We start from the raw sequence: 16641 nt of genomic DNA, 5'->3' as shown, positions 1-16641 counted from the left end.
AGTCTGGTAGATAAAAGTACCAATACATTTTTTAATTGATCTTTTTTGTTTTTAACTAATTATAGACTCACAAAAAGTTATAAAAGTACTCAGCTTTCCCTAATAGTAACATCTTACATAACTATAATACATTTGTCAAAACCAAGAAATGCATTCAGGATGCAGATTCTTTGTTGGGTATTTGATTTGCAAATATCTTCTCCCAGTTTGTAGCTTGTTTGGGCTTCTTTTGTTCCAACATTTTGTGGGATTTATCTGGTTGGTTGCATGTGGCAGTTCTTTATTATCACTGCATAGTATTCCATTGAACGAACATGACAATTTACCAAATCTATTTATGTATATTTGGTTTTCCAGTTTGAGGCTATTACAATTAGTGCTGTTGTGAACATCCTTGTACATGGCTTTTGGTTAGCATATATACACATATCTAAAGCATGCATACCTAGAAATAGATTTGCCGAGTCATAGGATATACATGTGGAGCTTTAGTGTATATTGCCCAATGGAGTGCTGGTAAATTTTAAACAACTGGCTCTGGGGTGGGTGCTGATTTATAATGTTTGCCAATTACTGTGGTGTAAATACTCCCATTCTGTCCAATTTCAAGCTTCCAATGTGAAATCAACTGTCTCACAAAGTTCCTTACAATTTAAGTCACTTCCTGTGAGCTGCAGTACCCATCACTTATATTGACAAGCAGTTTTTCATGTTATACCAATTTACACTTTTGTCAGTAGTGAATCAGATCTCTAGTGGCTGCACATCCACATTCAGTATTACCTGACTCTCATTTTAATGGTGCTGTGTGGTGTGTAGTGGCATCACTTTGTGGTTTTAATTTGCATTTTACTGATGACGAATCCAAACACCTTTGGTTACTACACTTTATACCTGAAGTGACTGAGTGATCTTGTAATGACACATTTTACCCTCTTTTAGGAATGGAAATATGGGGGCTTTTTATCAAGTTTGATTTTGATTTGGACACAAATAAGGTTATAATTTTGCATATCTGAGTTTCTAGTCTGCAGATTTCAGCATTTTCATTATCACCCCACTGGTATATTAAGTCTGTGAATTTATCAGGAAACAACATTTTTTTTCACTCTTAGTTTCCTAATTTGTAAAAATGTGAATTATGATTCCTCTCTCTCTGCAATATTATGGGGGTTGAATGAGATACCTTCCATGATGCTTCCAGTATGTGATAAGCATCCAATAAAGTCATTAAATAAATATTATCTTTTCCTCACTCTTTAGGGGAGAACTGTCCTACAGCGATACCTCTTATTTAAGATAGGCTGTTTCTGTGGATTTTAACAGTACCTAAAATTTTAAGTGACATTGAGCTTACCAAGTTCTTAGTCTCCCCTAGGGAGGCAATGTAGCATAGCAGCTTAGAGCTGGGTCACTGGAGTCTGTCAAGTTTGAATTCTGTCAGCTTTTTGCAAGCCTTGCAAGCTTGGGCAAGTTATTGAATTCCTCTGTATTCAGTTTTGAAAAGTTTATAAAGAACTAAGCAGATATGGGCTGATACTGAAAGGCTGCTTAGTTACAGAGATGCAATAGAGAACTCTGAATCTAGTCAAGGAGTATAGAGCAAGGGTTGGCAAACTTTTTTCTATAAACTGCCAAATAGTATATATTTTATGTTTTGTGAGCCATCTCTTTTACAGCTACTCAATTTAGTGTGAAAGCAGTTACAGACAACATGTACACTAATAATAGCATAGCTGTGTTCAAGTAAAACTTATGGATACTGAAATTTGAATTTCATATAATTTTCATGTGTTATGAAGTATTTTTATTTTTTTCAACTGTAAATATGTATAAAGGAAAACACTTCCTGTGTGTCCCCTCTATTCTCAAAACCTCTACTCTCACAGAATATGACACTTCTGACACTAGATGTATAGGTTTTCCACACATTAAGGAGTTTATGCGAAACCAGCTTGATGTCCTATAATTTTCTTCAGTTCTGACACTGTTTACCTGGAGATAGCATTAGGTCCCACAGGTCAAGTGCTCAGTCTTACAAGATTGCTCCTTGCCCGCACTTCAGATGCCAATGGCAAGTACAGATTACCTCCTGTGCTTCAGACCAAGTGACTATAGGTTAGAGGTTTCCACGACCCCATCCAGTTGATTGATTTGCTACAATGACTCAGAGAACTCAGGGAAACATTTTACCTACTAGATCACTGGTTTATTATAAAAAGGAAATAGCCTTTTGGAAGAGATGCATAGGGCAAAGTATGTGGGAAGGGGCATGGAGCTTCCGTGCTCTCTGTGGGCATGCCACACTCCCTGCATGCATATTCACATATTCACCAGCCCAGATGCTCTCCAAACCTCATCCTTTTGGGTTTTTATGGAGGCTTTATTACATAGGCATGCCAAAGGAGGAACCAGACATCAGAGAAATTGAATTTCCTGAGACGAAAACCCATAGAAACTTCTTTGAAAAGCAAAAGGAAGTGACCAAATAAGCATGATAGGGTGATCCCAAGTCAAAATCCAGCTGCTTCTTGGAGCCCAAACAGGAAAGTAAGTCAGGAAACCGGCAGTGGAATGCGGAAAGAATATTGGCTTGTAGACAGCTGTGATTCTCAGCTGGTGGGATGTGTGGGAGAGTGTGATGAGAAGTCTCAGAGGAGCCTTTTCTCCTTTCAAGAAAAACACCACTATAGAGTCAAGTACAGCAGCACAGCTTGAAGCCAAAGGGTAATTTAGTTTTAAAAATGAAAGAGGAGATGTTGGTAGAATTGAACAATTTGTCAAAGGTAATACTCTAGAACATATAGAAGGAAAACGGCTAGACATTTGAACTAGATGTTTAAATTGCTTCTTTCTGAAGGAGTGACTGTTCTGTGATGGGACTGCTGCTGGAACCACATACTAGATCCAGCCAGAACAGGGATTGCTTCCTGCAATACCCCTCAAAGACTGTCTGGTCCACCTCTCTCCTATGCCCCACAGAATGCTGGTTTCTGCACCAGGTCCTCGCGCAGCCCTGGCGAGCATGTAAGACATTAAATATTTTCCCTTATCTGGGGCGGGTTAGGCATCAGTACGCCTGTCCATCCTGCCCTGTCCTATGTAATTCTTTAGCGCCTGCCCAGAGGCATGGAGGATATCCACTTTGTCTTTCTGCCTCCCAAGATGTGACTCTTATGTATGTTTCTCTATAAAAACTCTGTTAATCGCCAGATTGGAGTGGCTGTGTCTCTTCAGTGTTTCCCTGCCGTCTGCTTATGGAGGTAGATTTTCAGTTTTGGGGCTTTTCCCTGGGTCCGGATTTATGAATAATCATGGAGAAGAAAGCAGAAAGAGTATAGAGCTCCAAAAGAAATAAGACCATAGATGGATAAATTAGGCATCAATGTTGCCTCTTAGGGAAAATTTTTCTTCTTTTAAATCCAGTATTTCTTTCCCATTTTTTGTTTTATCTTTTTCTCATTCTAATAAAATATTAAAAAGTAATAGAACTCATTGACTATGACACCAAAAGCACAGGCAAGGAAGGTAAAAATAGATAAATTTGATAATTTCAAAATAAAAAACTTTCCATCAAAGGACACAATCAACAGAGTGAAAAGGCAGCCTATGGAATGTGAGAATGTATTTGCCAATTATATATTTGATAAGAGGTTAATAGTCAGAATATCCTATAGAGAACTTCTAAAATTCAACAACAAAAAAATCAATTTAAAAATGGACAAGGCGCTTAAATAGATATTTATCAAAAGATGATATACAAATGGCCAATAAGCACATGAACTTCTTGTGCTCAACATCATTAATCATCATGGAAATGCAAATCAAAACCACAATGAGATATCACCTCACACCATCAAGATCACTACTATAAAAAAACAAACAAACAGAAAATAGCAGCGTTGGCAAGGGTGTGGAGAAATTGAAACTTATGTGCACTGTTGGTGGGAATGTAAAATGGTGTGGCTGCTATATAAAACAGTATGATTCCTCAAAAAAAAATTAAATACAGAATCACCACATGATCCAGCAATTCCACTTCTGGGTATACATGCAAAAGAATGAAAAGCAGGGTCTTGAAGAAATTTGTACATCTATGTTCATAGTAGCATTATTCACAATAGCCAAAGGCAGGAGCAACTCAAGTGTTCATCGACAGATAAATAGGTACACAAGTGTTATATACAAACAAAAGAATATTATTCAACTATAAAAAGAAGGAAATTTTGACACATTTTACAACATGGATAAACCTTGAGAACGTTATCATTATGCTAAGTGAAATAAGCCAGTTACACATGAACACACCCGAAACCCAAATATTGTATAATTACACTTATGTGAGCTACCTAGAGCGGTCAAATTCATAAAGACAGAAAGTAGAATAGTTACCATGGGCTGAGAGGAGGAGAGAAGAAGTTGTTAGTAACGAGTTTCAGTTTTGCAAGATGAAAAGAGTTTTGGAGATTGATTGGTACACTTAAAAATGGTTAAGGTAGTAAATTGGTTAATAGAGTAAATCTTACGTTGCTCATTTGTTTCCTTCCTTCCTCCTTTTGTTTTCTTCCTTTGTTTCTTTCTTTCAATTGAGGTATAATTGGCATACAACATTATATTAGTTTCAGGTGTACTCGTAATAATTTGATATTTGTATAATATACTGTTAAATGATCACCATAGTAAGTCTAGTTAACATCCATCATCATACATAGTTACAGAATTTTTTATCTTGTAATGAGAACTTTTAAGATTTAATTTCTTAGCAACTTTCAAATATGCAATACAGTTTTATTAACTATAGTCACCATGCTATACATTATGTCCCCAAGACTTATTTTATAATTGGAAGATCGTACCTTTTGACTCCATTAACCCATTTTGCTCACCCCTCAACCCCTGCCTCTGGTAAGTACTAATCTTTTCTCTGTATCTATGAACTTGGTTGTTTTCTGTTTGTTTCTTAGATTCTACTTATAAGTGAGATCATATGGTATTTCTTTTTCTGTGTCTGATTTATTTCACTTAGCATAATGCCCTCAAGGTCCACCCATGTTGTCACAATTGGCAAGATTTCATTCTTTTTTTATAGGTGAATAGTATTCCATTTTCTTTATCACTCATATGCTAATAGACACTTAGGTTGTTTCCATAGCTCAGGTATTGTAAATAACGCTGCAGTGAATATGGTGGTGTAGATATCTTTTCGAGTTAGTGTTTGCTGATTTGTTCTTGCACGTTGTCTACTTTATCCATTAGAGCTCTTAGCATATTTATCTTAGTTGTTTTAAATTCCAGTCCCAATAATATCGACATCCTTGCTATGTTGGGTTATGATGCTGGCTCTGTCTTTTCTAATCATCTTTTATCTTTCGGTATGCCTTGTAATTTTTCCCCTGATAGCCAGAGATGATGTAATGTGTAAAAAGAATTGCTGTAAATAGGCCTTTAGTAATGTGGTGGTAAGATGTAGGGGAGGGGGGCATTCTATAGTCCTATGATTAGATCTTGATCTTTTAGGAAGCCTGTGCCTCTGATTATGAACTTCACAAGTGTTTCTTAGTCTTTTTTTCTCCCCCCTCAGGTGGGATGGAATGGCTAGAATGAGCCGGAGTCGAGCATTTCCCTTCCCCAAATCTGTTAGGCTCTTATAAAACCCCAGCAAGTTAGGCTCTAGTTAATTAATTTTCCTTCAGGACAGGCCTTGTTAAGAAGAACAGAGTGCTCTGGCATCTTTTTCCCCTTTCCTGGCCAGAAGTGTGAGGGGATTTTTCTGATATTTACTGTAGGATGCTAGTCAAGCCCTTGGCGATGAATCTCACAATGTTTTGGGGACCTCCTTATGACTGGATCCCCCTGGAATTTTTAAGTTTCAGAGTTGTCTACACTGATTCTCCAGCAATGAATCAGTCATAGTTCAGGTTTTCCTACCCTGACACTAGTGCCTGTGGCGTTTTCTGTCATCAGACTCTCTGCTCTGGTAAGTCACGACTCAGTGTATTTGCTTTTCTCTCCAGTCTTAGAGACAGAGGTTTGCCCTGTGTCCTTCCCTCTCTTCTGGATCCAAGAAGAGCTGATTTTTCAGTCTGTTCAGCTTTTACCTTGTTAGGTTGGTGCGGCTGCTTCCCAGCTTCTTACATGTGGAACCGGAAGAAGATTCTATGCCCAAGACTGTAGAAAACCACACTGTTCAGTTCTACCTTCTGTCAACTATGCTGTTGTGTGATTATGTTTTTGTTTTCATAAGAGCTTCGAAGAATCTACGTTGTATGAATGTTAAAATGTGACATCATATTGATAGTAAATGTTGGTAATTTTTCTCTTTAATATTGGTTTCTCTAATGATTCCATGTCACCTTAAATTTCTTTTACAAGCTTGAAGTATACTCTATTTGATGTTTAAAATATAAAGATCGTTTTAAACTGAATAAAAATAAAGAAGAATGTGATACTGGCAAAGGATAGACATAAAAATCAATGGATTTGAATTGAGAGTCAATAAATAAACACATACATTTATGGTCAAATTGATTTCCTACAAGGATGCCAAGACAATTCAACGGGTAAAAAATAGTTTTTCCAACAAATAGTGTCAATTTGGTATCTACATGCAAAACAAATAAGTTGCACCCCATGTCACATCATATATAAAAATTAGCTCAAAATGGATCAAAGACATAAATGCAAGAGCTAAAACTATACAACTCATAGAATAAAATATAATAGTAAGTCTTCGTGATCTTGGATTAAATAATGGTTTCTTTGATAAAACACCAAAAGCACAAGCAAGTAAAGAAAAATAAATAGATAAATTGGAATAAATCAAAATAAAAAAAAAAACTTCTGTGTTTCAAAGGAAACTATTAAGAAAGTGACAATATAACACACAAAATAAAAGAAAATATTTGCAAAGTGGTATCTAGAATATAGAAAGAAGTCTTACAACTCAAGAAAATAAGTAACAAATGATCCAATTGAAAAGTATGCAAAACTCTTGAATAGACATGTTTCCAAAGAAAATATACAAGTGCCCAAGAAGCACATGAAAAGATGCTCTACACCATTAGGCATTAGGGAAACGTAAATCAAAACCGCAGTGAGATAGCACTCCACACCCATTAAGATGAGTACAATAATTTAAAAAAATGGAAAATAACTAACATTGGCAAGGATGTGGAGAAATTAGAATGCTTTTACATTGTTACGGGAATGTGAAATGGTGCAGCCTCTTTGGAAAACAGTTTGGCAGTTCCTCAAAAAGTCAAAAATAGAGTTACCATTTGACCCAGATAATTGGAAACACATGTCCACACAAGAACTTATAAACAAATGTTATAGCAACATTATTCATAGTAGCCCCAAAGTGAAAACAACCCAAATCTCACCAAAGAATGAATGGTTAAACAAATGTGGCAAATCCGTACAATGAAATATTACTCAGTCATAAAAAGGAATGAAGTACTGATTCACGCTACAGAACGATGAACCTTGGCAATATTATTCTATGTGAAAGGAGCCACTCACAAAAGACCACATAGTGTATGATTCTACTTATATGAAATGCCAAGAATAAGCAAAACTATAGAGACAGAAAGTAGATTTGTGGTTATCAGGAGTTAGGGGGAGGGCTTTGATGGTGAGGGAATGGAGAGTGACTGTTAATAGGTATGGGATTTCTTTTTGGGGTGATGAAAATATTCTTGAATTCAATTGTACAACTTCGTGAATATACTAAAAGCCATTGAATTGTATACTCAAAGAGGGTGAATTTTATGCTGTTTGAATTATATTTCTATAAAAATTAAGAATAAAGAAGAATATATATGAGAATCACCATTTTGGACAATGGTTTTATAAAATATAGATATAAAACTTCTGGTTTCATATGTTCCAAAATAGTTATATGTAGAACACTTTCTCTAAAATATATTTTGATTAAATTATAAGTCATTCTCCAAAACCCTAAAAAGCATAAAAAAATTATCTGATCTTTAAAACATTATGAACTTCGCAATAATTCAAAAGTTTAGCTCATATAAAAATCTAGTGTTAAATTTCATATGTAAGAGAAAAAATGATTAAATTTACATCCCAATGCAAAATTTATTTTTAAAAATCATTCTGAGAATTATTCTAATTTTATTTTGTTTTTTTAAAAACAAAAGATAAGTATGTGCATTTATAAATTGCAGGTGAGTATAAGTGAAGACCAGTTTACAACATAAACCAGGATGTTATGGGTCTACTGTAGGATTATATCATAATATGTAATTTTTTCATTTGTTTCAATAAAATTACTTAGGTTGTGTCACCCAGACATTAACAATCATAATCTAGTTTGTAAAAAAATGGTGTGAACACTTAATAAATCAACTAATATAAGAGAAAGTTTGCAGCATTTTGATATTTGTGAAGTAATCGCTTATGAATGAACACTAGCAAATTAAATTTTAATAATATGAATATGTATGATAACAGAGAACTTTTATTAACCTGGTCATATAGGTTTTAACAAAATCTTGATGGACATCTATATATATATATTTTAACTGTACACAAACTGAAAGTTATGTAAAAGATGGTACTTGTGATTTTTAAAAATGTATCTGATAGAGACGAAATTCACGTTACATAGAGAGATGTAACTTAAAATAGGGTTGATTTGATTATTCTTCCATTCATTACATGCAAAATTATGCTAACGATCTTTACAAATATATAATTTTCCTCATTTGTCACTCTCCTTCACCTTTACTCTTCTTTGCTTTCATTCATTGTGAACTCACTACCAAGAGGCACTAGGATCTTTACATTCTTCCACAATCATAAAGTCCCTTTCAAAAATAACCAGTATTTATACTTAGTCATCTTTAAAGGCCTTGCTACTGAAGAAAAGCAATGCAGCACTTGTTTTATGTACTTTCTTTATTTCAGTCTCTAAATGAGCCTCTAGACAGTTTTCGGTGTTTATGGGGAAGAAAAGACAGGCTGATAAATACTTTGCTGACTTCGACTATAGTTTAAGATAAGGTACGCAAGTAAACAAGATGACTGCAACTACTGTAGGTGAGATAGATGGTGATAAGGAACTGGGCAGGTTGGCACAGGCGCAAACATGAATTTATTCCAGGGATTGTGTGTAGTAATCTGCACTCTTTTGCCGATCAGTGAAAGCAACCTGACAGTCTTGGAGATCTTGCCTGGTGGCCTTAGGTTTGGGGGAAATGTTCCTTCATGGAAGTGAGCTGCCAGGTAGCTAACATGCAGGAAAAGGATAATGATGGATCATGTTGGGCAACATTTCATTCTTGTACTTTATGTGAAAATAGATTTGGTAAAAATATCAAATAAATAAAAATTAGACGATGAAAAGAAAAAAATAGATTTGGTTATGTGTCAAGAGCAGAATTTCATTCTGGGTATTCTATTTTAATTTATTTAAATTTATTGAAGTGTCAAATGTCTTTGTAAGTTGCATGGCAGGCCCTTTACTTTTTTATCACACCTGATGTATGTTTGACTATTCTTTTTAAATACTTATAATGATACTTTCAAAATTCAAATTCTGGAAATAAAAATAAATACATATAAAGAACTCCATCAACCTATTCGCAGCGACTGTTCTATAATCAGACTCTATTGTTCAAAAAGTCATGATTAAGATGGTTAACATCCAGAGGATTTTATGTATCAATTGGAAACTTGCTATTAAATGTTTTAAAATAATTTTCTTTTAGTAGACTGTGACCAGTGATCCAAGGCCTGTTGGCAGTGTTTAGATCATTTAACTTAATCCATAACAATGCTTATATAGCTAAGAACAGAAATAAACTTCACCTCGCCTTATCCAGTCACTGTGAAAAAAAGCATATAAGGCAATTGAACATTGAGTTAAAGATTCGTTTTGCTAATGTCGAGAGTGACACAGCAAGAGCCTTAACCTCACCACATTAGATGATGGACTCTGCATCCTGGTCTGTAACATGTTCCATCTCCTTCAACAAACAAAAACCATTGCCATGTAGAGGATTTCTAGCAGCTTTATATTTAGAAATAAAGAGGAAGTAGAAGGACCAGATTCTTTTCTTCCTGACATTACTTAGCATTTTCTTTACAGCTTTTTCCCTCTTTCATTCTTTTTCACATATTGTTCTTTTGTCTCCTTTTTTCTTCTTTCAGTTGCCTTAGATCTTCTGTATGCTTTTTAGTTTGCGCATTTAATTCTTTTTGCATTTCTAAAGGAGCAGCTGCTAAAGTTTTTTTTATTGTTTAAACACGTCAGGTTTCATAGCTGCAACATCCCCACTCTTCTCCCAGGTACACCTGGAATCATTTCTCAAATAAACCACCTGTATAGATCTTTGTCTCAGGATGTACTTCTGGAATAACGTAAACTCAGACACCTGTCAACTTGTCTGCTGCTCCTCACCTGCTCTGGGCTCTTCTCGTTTGGTTTTGAATACATACTGATCCCTGAAGCAGGTTTAGGAAGTTCTTCATTGTAAACCTTCAGTAGAATCTGGTCAGTAGTGAGGAGAGCGGGTTGGATATTATGCCTTTGGTCTTGTGACTCCACTCTCTTGGGCTACACATGGAGTGAGATCTCACTACATAAGCTTTCAGAAGTGCCTCACGTGAATGCTCACTCAGACTTAATTTTCATTTTTTCTTCTGTCTCATCCTTGAAGTCTTTCTTCTTTGACCACTGCATTTCTTACCAAAGCCCTTGCACTTCCACTTCCTGGGATTTTATTTTTTTACCCCCTGTAGAAAATATCAATACTCTTCTAGGACCAGAGTTCACATCTCTCACCCAGCATAAAGCAGACAGCCTAATGACATGCAGTGGAAACTTGAAGCTGTCTAAATGGCTAGATACAAGATGATAACTGGGACTTTATCTTTTCTATAAGAGGAAAATTGTGCATGTGCATGTGTGTGTGAGGAGGAGATGAGGGTGAAAAACTATGTCAGTTACTGCTTTTTTCCTAAAGGATCTGGAATTTAACTGCACTAATGGTGACATGGTAAGGCAGACTCACAGGAACCAAAATGACAATGTTTACAAAGCTGTGGTATATTGCAGGAAAAGGATCCAATACAGCACCAGCACAGTCCAAGTCTGCTTCATAACAAGGGTTCTGAAGAAGCCAGGCCCGAGGTTCGGATGTCTTCTCTTGGTAAGGGCCACACATATGTGCTTCTTCTCTAGGACCAGGACCCACTGACAGGTGCATGGAACACCTTGAAACCAGGGACCCTAAATTAGAGTCTCAGCTGGGGTTTCTTACACTTTGCTGGTCATACAGATATATTCTTGCTACATAATCGGCCCCAACAGCCCAGCTCTCTGAGGTCTCATGGAGACCAGGTGCAAATCATCAATCTCACAGTTATTGACAAACAATGCTGAAAGCTGGAACAAACTGGGCCAAAATTCCTAAGATCCATGGTTACAAAGCAATATTCTTAATCAGCACATTTCGTGTCTTGATCAGGGGTCAGTGCCTTGCAGGTAATTTAGCAAAACAACTCAGCTCTTTTACCATGATCAAGGGCTTTTTAAGGTATAATGATACCTCTTGATTTGACAGCAATTACTTGCCTTAAAGCATCGTGTAAGAACATAGGCAATCAAAATGCACCAAATTCCAAACCTCTGTAATAACTAATAAGGGGTTGGTATGAATTTAAGTAGATAGCTGAACGACCCGATAATATTAGTACAGAATAGCACAAACTTTCTTATATTTTGGATTAACCTTATAATTCTTTTGTCTCCCTGACTTAATGGCTGTCTGCACTTTAAGGTATACATCTATTGAGAGAATGAAAATACTAATTATCATTCATCAAATCAAAATCTTCTTCAAACCAATTCTTGTCCATTGGGATAACATCATGAGGGGGGTTTAATTTGATCTCACAATACATTTGATCAACCACCTCAGTAATATCATAAATTTCATTAGCTTCTACAATTTTAAATTTATTTATGATTTCTGTATTATACCATACTGTAGAATCATGGATACATGGTACAGTATAAATCAAGTATAATTAGATATTATTATTATGTCCTTCCAAACAAAATCTACCTTTCTCATAGGAATATAGGTTAGAGACCCTGTCTCTGTTATTTCAGGATTCCAAACCTCTTAAAAACACAGCCCAATTCCTTTTCTCTGGTTACATGATTTGATACATAGTGTTTCCCAGTGAGACCTGTCTCACGATTGGGTCCATCCAGTCTCCATGGGGAGCGGTCCTCTAGTCCTGTTTAAAGTTTATCCAATATCCATGAATTATAAGAAAGGAATGGTTAGCACTCAGTTGTGGCACTAAAGTTGTTAAAGAGCACATCAGTGGTTTGAATTCTCCAGTTACAAATTTCCAAAGACTGTGTAGCCTGTACGGCTCCCATGCTGTGAGAATCCCTGGCTGTTGGGCCTGGGATGGCTCAGATTCCATTTGAATTAAGATATCCAGGAACCCAGCTGTGTTGATATGCAAGCTCGGTCCCATCTCTGATTCTGGGCATGTTGCCTTAGTGTCTACTCAAACTGCAAGGCCACTTTCCCAGTGCTGTGTTGCTATTCCAGTTGTCATCTGTGTCTTTCCTCCTGGAGGAGGATGCCTTGGAGGGTCCCCATTTGCTCCAGGAATCTCTTTTTTTCCTTCCAAAATATCTTTCCTCATTAAAAGTGAATTCCTCCTCATTAATTACTCCTAGCCCAGCTCCTAATTATCCCAAGGCTCTCTTTTTTTAAAGCAGGCAAAAGCTGTTTGATATACCAGATCTGTTGTATATTGAATAATAACTTCATTCTTACAATTAGGAAATAAACTTGAGACCCAACAATGTTGACTCTCTGAGGCTAAGTTCTTGTGAGTAGTCCTCACTGCTAAATAGGCTTTGTTTTGGCTATGCCTGGTGCTTCCCATAGCTATCCATGTAGAAGTTCTGGCTTTTCATTCTCAGGAATGTGGGCACGGAAAGTTAGACTAAATTATTTTCTTTTGTCAATGATCCAAGTGTCCCAATTGTCTCTCCACCTCTTTATAGCTTTCCAACTATAATAACAGGGCAAAGAGTTGTTTTTACACATAATATTTTGATAGATGGTATATGCAGAAGATGAACTTCTACTGTTGTATCCCAGTACCTTAAACCTTCATCATTAAAATTAATGACCATGCAATTGTTCATTTAGATTATGATTGATCAGTGTTCTCTGAAAACTGGATATATATTCCCAGAGTTTTCTTCTTAACTTGAGTCTTCAATAATAGCTCTATCCTGTGACATGGGAATTAAAAGACACAGCCACATTAGTATTGTTCCATATAGTTGTACTCAGAGTTTCCATCTGTTCATCCATTTTGAGGAAACAGACCACTCTCAGAAGTATATTATATTCATTGGGTTGGCTGTTGTCCTGCTTGCTCCTTGGTTATTCAGAAGAGATGATTTCGGCAACCAGAGTTCTTCACCCAGTGGGATTCCAAATCAAAGCTAAGAGAGAATAATGTTCTCTTGCTCTATGCTTATCTTAAGGCACTAAAATTATATTAGATTTTCCATTTTGTATCACCCATTTATTAGCTACCCTTCCCTCAGCAATAATTTCACCTTTCTTTCATTTATCATTAATTTAAATCCAAACCTTTCTCTCTAATGTAGGTTCCTCTGGCTGAGTCACTGGGCTGATCTACGTTGCTGGTAACAAGTTGAGATATTCCGGGGTTTTGTCCAGTCCCAATCAATGGGGTTATCTCTTTCACAAGGCAAAAATATTTGTAACTGTCAGCCCCAATTTAGCAAGGTACAGGGAATAGATACTTCTTCCTATCATCTCTTTGGAACTTTTGCATTACGTTCAAAATCGTGTGTGTGTGTGTGTGTGTGTGTGTGTGTGTGTATGTGCGCGCGAGCGCGCGCGTAATCTTGTTTTAGAAAAATAACAGACTTTAGGACCCTGAATGATATCTCTGGTTTTAGCAACTATGAGATCCACCATTGAAAAAGAAAATTAGGGTGAAGTAAGGAAGACTTGTATGTAAATTACATCCCTTATGACTTTCGCTCTGATTCTACCACAAACACATAATTGTCTATCTAATGGAAACCCTTTTTGAGTCCCCCTCTGCAGCACAGAGCCCTGCCTAGTGTTCCCAGACTCTCGGCCCCATTTTCCCATCTCAGAAAACCTACTGGGATACTACTGGTTGTCCCCTCCTGCTCTGTGCCCTGGAAACTCAGGACAGTAAGCTGGGGCAACTGCATGGCTCACTGAATTTTCTTCTCTTCTCTCATCTGGACAATGGCTAATGTCCAGTGCTTCAAAAACGATTGTTTCATGTATGTTGTCCAATTTTTTTGTTGTTTCAGGTAGGATGGTAAATTTAGCTCCTGCTATTTCATCATGATCAGAAGAGAATGTTTAACTGGATCTATATTAGTTTTAAAAATGAATCTCATTTGAGCCCTATTTCTTACCTGTAGAACGTACCAAATATATAATATTGCTCTACTATTAGAAGATGGATGAATCAATATTAAAATGTTTAAGATAAAAAGTTCACTATCTTTTGGAAGTTTTTTTTAGCATCAGTTAAAGGGAAACTGTTACCACAGATAAACTTGCTCATCAAGAATCAGGAAGTACTGATATCGGCCTTAGATTGAAAAATGTTGCTATGAGTAGAAGACATATTTTAGGTTTATGATTCGAAACATAATTGTCAGAATTGTCTTTTTGGATTAATTTGCTATACTGAGCTTCATCATTTGATGTGATGTCAGCTACTAATAGCACAATTGCTTTATCACTAAGCACTCGCATTACTTTAGCATTTTTAATGGGCTTACTAGCTTTTGCTATAATGCTAGGAAATGCCATCGTCATTTTAGCTTTTGTGGTAGACAAAAACCTTAGACATCGAAGTAATTATTTTTTCCTTAATTTGGCCATTGCTGACTTCTTTGTTGGTAAGTTACATCTCTTTATTTAAGATAATCTTTTCCCATTGTAATTTATTTCTAAAACCTTAACTTTTGTTATTTCAAGGGACTATGTGAAATTGGGAATGGTTAAAAACAAAAAGTTTAGGGATTAAAGTTTAGGGGAGGCTATATAGCACTTTAGGAGAATATTATATATATTTACATATATACATATATGTGTGTGTGTGTGTGTAAATAAGGTTTGTAAGAACATTTTCATCTGAAAACAGTTTATTTTCTTTTTATAAAATAAAACAAGTTCAGAATATCTCCAAAATTATTTAAGCTAAGAGTTGTTTGTTTCTGAAGTTATTTCCTTGTATGTTTAGATTTATAAGTATTCTTTAAGTAAGTATAGTTTCCTTAGTACTGCAGTATTGGAGTAATAGGAAATAACGTGTATGCTGGTAATCAGCACAATCAGAAAATGGGATATTCAGATTAATTAAGTAGTATGGCTAGTAGTAAAAATACTATTTTATATGGTATAGAATATTATGAAATATACTAATACTAAACTACCTTGCATATAATATGGTATCATAGCATTTTAAGAGATCATAGAAATCAAATTAATCTTTCTTTGAAAACATGTACTTCATAACTTTTACTGCTTGATGATCATTGGTTTTTAACAATTCTTATCATAATAAGTGAATATGCAGAAGTGTCAGCTGATGATATTGTTTTATAGGAGCTTCTAGCATAATTTAATCCGTCATTGTCTGTAGCTACATAAATGCTTGCATTTATATTAAAATAAAACAAAACTCATGAAATACTGGAATACAGTGTGTATCTTCCTAAGTGTGGGCTCCAGGCTGGCTGGTGTGCAAAGGCTGTGTGGACACAGTAGGGGATGAAGTCAGAGTAGTAGGAATCTATAAAGTGAAGGCCCTTAAATAATAGTATGAGTCTGGGCTGGAATTTATTCAGCAGGCAATGTGGAGTTTAAAAAATTTTTAAAGCAAGTGAGTGATTGGATAGATCAAAGCTTTACATTGGAGGCATCAGAAGAGATGTAGGTGGGAGAAGCTGGAGCAAGAGTGGGGGTGGAAAAGAAGTTCATGCGGCAGAGCTGCAAGGGTGGGCTTGAGCAGGAGAAAGAGAAAGAGGAGTTAGAGATGGAGTTCTGGGGACTAAGACAAATATAAAACTCTTACTAGAAAAAGGGAACATTTTGGGAGGACACTTTATGCTTTCAGTGTCGTGTCAATAAAACTTATGGAAGAAATTTCTAGCTAAAGAGATTGATTTAGGAGTCATATAGAAATGACAGAGTCACAAATAAAGGTGACCAATTTTTTTTTTAATATTTCTGTATTCTAACCAATATAGAAATATTTAAAAAATGCAACAATTTCCCCATTTCTTTCCTCAATTCTGCCTCTTCAGGTAATCAACATTAAGAACTTGATGCAAATTCTTCCTTATCATTCTCTATGCTCACATAAGCATGTACAAATATACAAATGTATTTATGTAAACATAAAGAATATTTTGCTATGAATATATGTATCACTTCCCTCCTTCTTCATAGAACTGTATAACTTTTAGATGATACCAAGTACTTACAGTTGATTATGTGTTTTGATTAACCCCAAAGGAATAAGGCCCTGAATACTTGATGGTAGGGA

The 16641-nt window shown here is 35.8% G+C and overlaps 1 protein-coding gene across 2 annotated transcripts in view; it reads left to right on the top strand.

Annotated features, from left to right (window-relative positions):
* The first annotated feature begins 14697 nt into the window (after nt 1-14697).
* HRH4 (histamine receptor H4) overlaps nt 14698-16641 on the top strand; it is a 37876-nt gene continuing 35932 nt past the window's right edge. For both annotated transcript variants that reach the window (XM_039844129.1, XM_039844128.1), the window contains exon 1: nt 14698-14989. In XM_039844129.1, coding sequence (XP_039700063.1) covers nt 14797-14989 — 193 coding nt within the window. In that variant the 5' untranslated portion in view covers nt 14698-14796. The remainder of the gene's footprint in view (nt 14990-16641) is intronic.

This window comes from Pteropus medius, unplaced genomic scaffold, assembly GCF_902729225.1.
Source record: "Pteropus medius unplaced genomic scaffold, Ma_sr-lr_union100, whole genome shotgun sequence".
NCBI classification, from domain to species: domain Eukaryota; kingdom Metazoa; phylum Chordata; class Mammalia; order Chiroptera; family Pteropodidae; genus Pteropus; species Pteropus medius.
Note: the sequence above shows the minus strand (reverse complement) of the source record. Positions and strands in the feature narration are given on the sequence as shown.